Here is a 2,845-nt window from a genome sequence, read left to right as displayed (position 1 = left end):
AAAATGGCATAAGTCTGATTTTTTCAAACTGAACAGGTCATCATAAGGTGGTAACATGGGAAAAAAAACATAAGTTGGTAATAAACCTGAAAAGTACAAGCCATATTTTAGAAATATCAAGGCCAACCAAGAAAGTGTGCAAATTTCATAGTTAATAAAAGGGCTAAATGATAAATCAGAAATTAACAATCCAGAAAAGTCTTCAATATATACGTGGTAGGCAGGGAAACTGTTGAAATTTGAAACCTCTTTATGAGAAAATGTCCTTGTAATAGAAATCATGATATTTATACTATATCATTCCTAGGATCTTAGGTGAAATTAGCTCACCCCATATTGCATTTGATCAAAAATTCATTATTAGTGAAAAATTAGGCCACGTCAGATTCCATTTTGATCAAAATAATGTCCAATAGTTACCAAAATAGAAAAATAATGATATCAAATGTCACTGCACTAATATCTTCAATAGATCTGTTGCAGCCTCAGCTATGCTAATTCGAAGCGTCGCCAATGAATTCGTCCTCATGAGGTCCTAAGCTTTTTTTCCTCACAAATTCATGGCATTAAACAACATTTCTCTTCCCAACTCAGCATTGTGATTGAAGAATTTCAAGGGCTGTCAAAGAACCAATTATATGAGGCTGCAGAGGCCTATTTAGGAAGCAAAGGCACCCTCTCAGTGTTACCATGGTACAAAGAGTTTTAGGAAAGAAACGAAGAATTATTTAGAAAAGTATTATTTTTATTATTCATATTTTTTCATCTGTGATTACAAGATTCTTACCAATATATAGACCAAGAGTACGCTAAGAGTACATTGATTTTTTTTTCTAATCTTTCTTTGATATTTTCCTGATTTTGTTTCCTAATTATGATATTCTAATAATCAGCTCATAGAGTTAAAGCAGGAAAATCTGAAGATGATAAGAGACTCGCATTCGTCATTAATAAAAACCAAGAAGTATGTGATGATTTCGATGGAGTCAAAGTGAGGTGGAAGCTTGTCTGTAATGTATACAGATACCATAATAGTATGAGCGAAAACTGAGACCAGAAATAAGGTCTTATGAGCTAAGCTTTCACAGGAAACACAAAGAGAAGATCTTGAATTCTTACTTGCCTTATGTGTTGGAAAGAGGAAAAGCCATCAAAGAAGGTAACTTGGTTGCCAAGCTTCACAAACATGAATGTGAAGGTTATTGGAAAAGAGAAGCTATGAATTTCAATCACCCCATAAGTTTCAAGACAATTGCAATTGATTCTAAGCTTAAAAAGGAAATAATTGATGATTTGGACAAGTTTTTGAATGGCAAAGAGTTCTATGAAAAAACTGGGAGAGCTTGGAAAAGAGAGTACTTGCTTTATGGTCCTCCAGGGACCGGCAAGTCTAGCCTCATCACGGCCATGGCCAATTATCTTAACTATGATATCTATGATCTAGATCTCGCTGGTGTAGATGACAATTTGGACTTGAAGAATCTAATGCTTCGGATGAATAACCTTTCCTTACTTGTTGTGGAAGATATTGATTGCAGTATAGAGCTGCAGAACAGAGAAGAAGGAGAAGAAAATAAGGTTTGCAATTTTTATTTCATTATATAATTACTCATTTTTGGTAATGAAGAATGAAATAATTGATAATTTCAACAGGTAACACTTCCAGGGCTATTGAATGCAACAGATGGTCTATGGTCATGCTGCAACGAGGAACGAATCATCGTGTTCACGACAAATCATAAAGAGAGGCTTGATCCTACTCTTCCAAGGCCTGGAAGAATGGACATGCACATTCACTTGTCATACTGCACTTTCTCTGCTTTTAAACAATTGGCATTCAACTACCTTGGAATCTCACATCACAATCTCTTTCAAGAGATTGAAGGGCTCTTAGGAGAAGTGCGGGTTACTCCAGCAGAAATTGCAGAAGAACTAACAAAAAAAGATCAATTTCAAAGAGCCCTTGCAAGAATTTGTCAATTTCTTGCATAACAAGGTACTAATGTCGGTGTCTTGGGAGAGTTCCTGTGACAGCCGATCACAAGAAAGCCAAAGCTCGTTCGCACATAAAGGCAGTAGACAGAGTTGGGTTGGCCGAGGCCGGAGGAGCAGATAGGTGTCGGTAGTGTAATTAACCTTAGTGCTAACGACCCTCTTCAAGAGCTTGTCAGCTTTCTTGAATCACAAGAAACCAATAATGCTATTCATGAATGTTGTTCATGACTTGTGTATGTAAGTTTTGATTTTGGAGGTAAAAAAATAGAGTAATGCTACACATCCAACTCTTTTTATGAATTAAGTCCAACCAAATTAAATAATAAGACTTGAAATAATGCTAACTATAAGTCTATAATTGATTTTTGTTATGTTAGACCAATTTAATTAGATTTGATTAATAAAAAGTCTTGGATATGTATTATTTAAAAAGATGAGACTTGGAGGTGTAAAGTTTTAAGTTCCTTTCAAGGATATTAAATTCATAGGAAAAGTTTAGTGTTACTTTGATTTTGCCATGTCATTACGTTTTTAACGCTTTAATTTTGCGCTACGAAAGTCACGATCTTATATATATATATATATATAGTGTGTGTTGCCTTGGGATAAAATTTTCATAAATTTGATCTCTAATATGTGTAAAAATTCTTTTTATGCAATTTTTTTAAAAAAATTAGAGAAAAAGACAAATAGGTTATTGACTTTTTGTTCTGTTGATATTTAAGTCATTGACGATTTGAAAATGAATTTAAGTTCCTGACATTTTTAAAATTTGGATATATCGATCCTTTATATTTGGTCTGTTAGACCCAACGGAAAAATCAAACGTGACTCTGTTCTATTGACCTAG

The 2,845-nt window shown here is 34.0% G+C and overlaps 1 protein-coding gene across 1 annotated transcript; it reads left to right on the top strand.

Annotated features, from left to right (window-relative positions):
- The first annotated feature begins 472 nt into the window (after nucleotides 1–472).
- Nucleotides 473–2,353, top strand: LOC112769847 (AAA-ATPase At3g50940-like). Its single transcript, XM_072225771.1, has 2 exons — nucleotides 473–1,578; nucleotides 1,654–2,353. The coding sequence occupies exons 1-2, from the start codon at nucleotides 1,219–1,221 to the stop codon at nucleotides 1,990–1,992; spliced, it is 699 nt and encodes a 232-aa protein (XP_072081872.1). The 5' UTR covers nucleotides 473–1,218; the 3' UTR covers nucleotides 1,993–2,353.
- The last annotated feature ends 492 nt before the right edge of the window (nucleotides 2,354–2,845 follow it).

This window comes from Arachis hypogaea, chromosome 18, assembly GCF_003086295.3.
Source record: "Arachis hypogaea cultivar Tifrunner chromosome 18, arahy.Tifrunner.gnm2.J5K5, whole genome shotgun sequence".
NCBI classification, from domain to species: Eukaryota; Viridiplantae; Streptophyta; class Magnoliopsida; order Fabales; family Fabaceae; genus Arachis; species Arachis hypogaea.
Note: the sequence above shows the minus strand (reverse complement) of the source record. Positions and strands in the feature narration are given on the sequence as shown.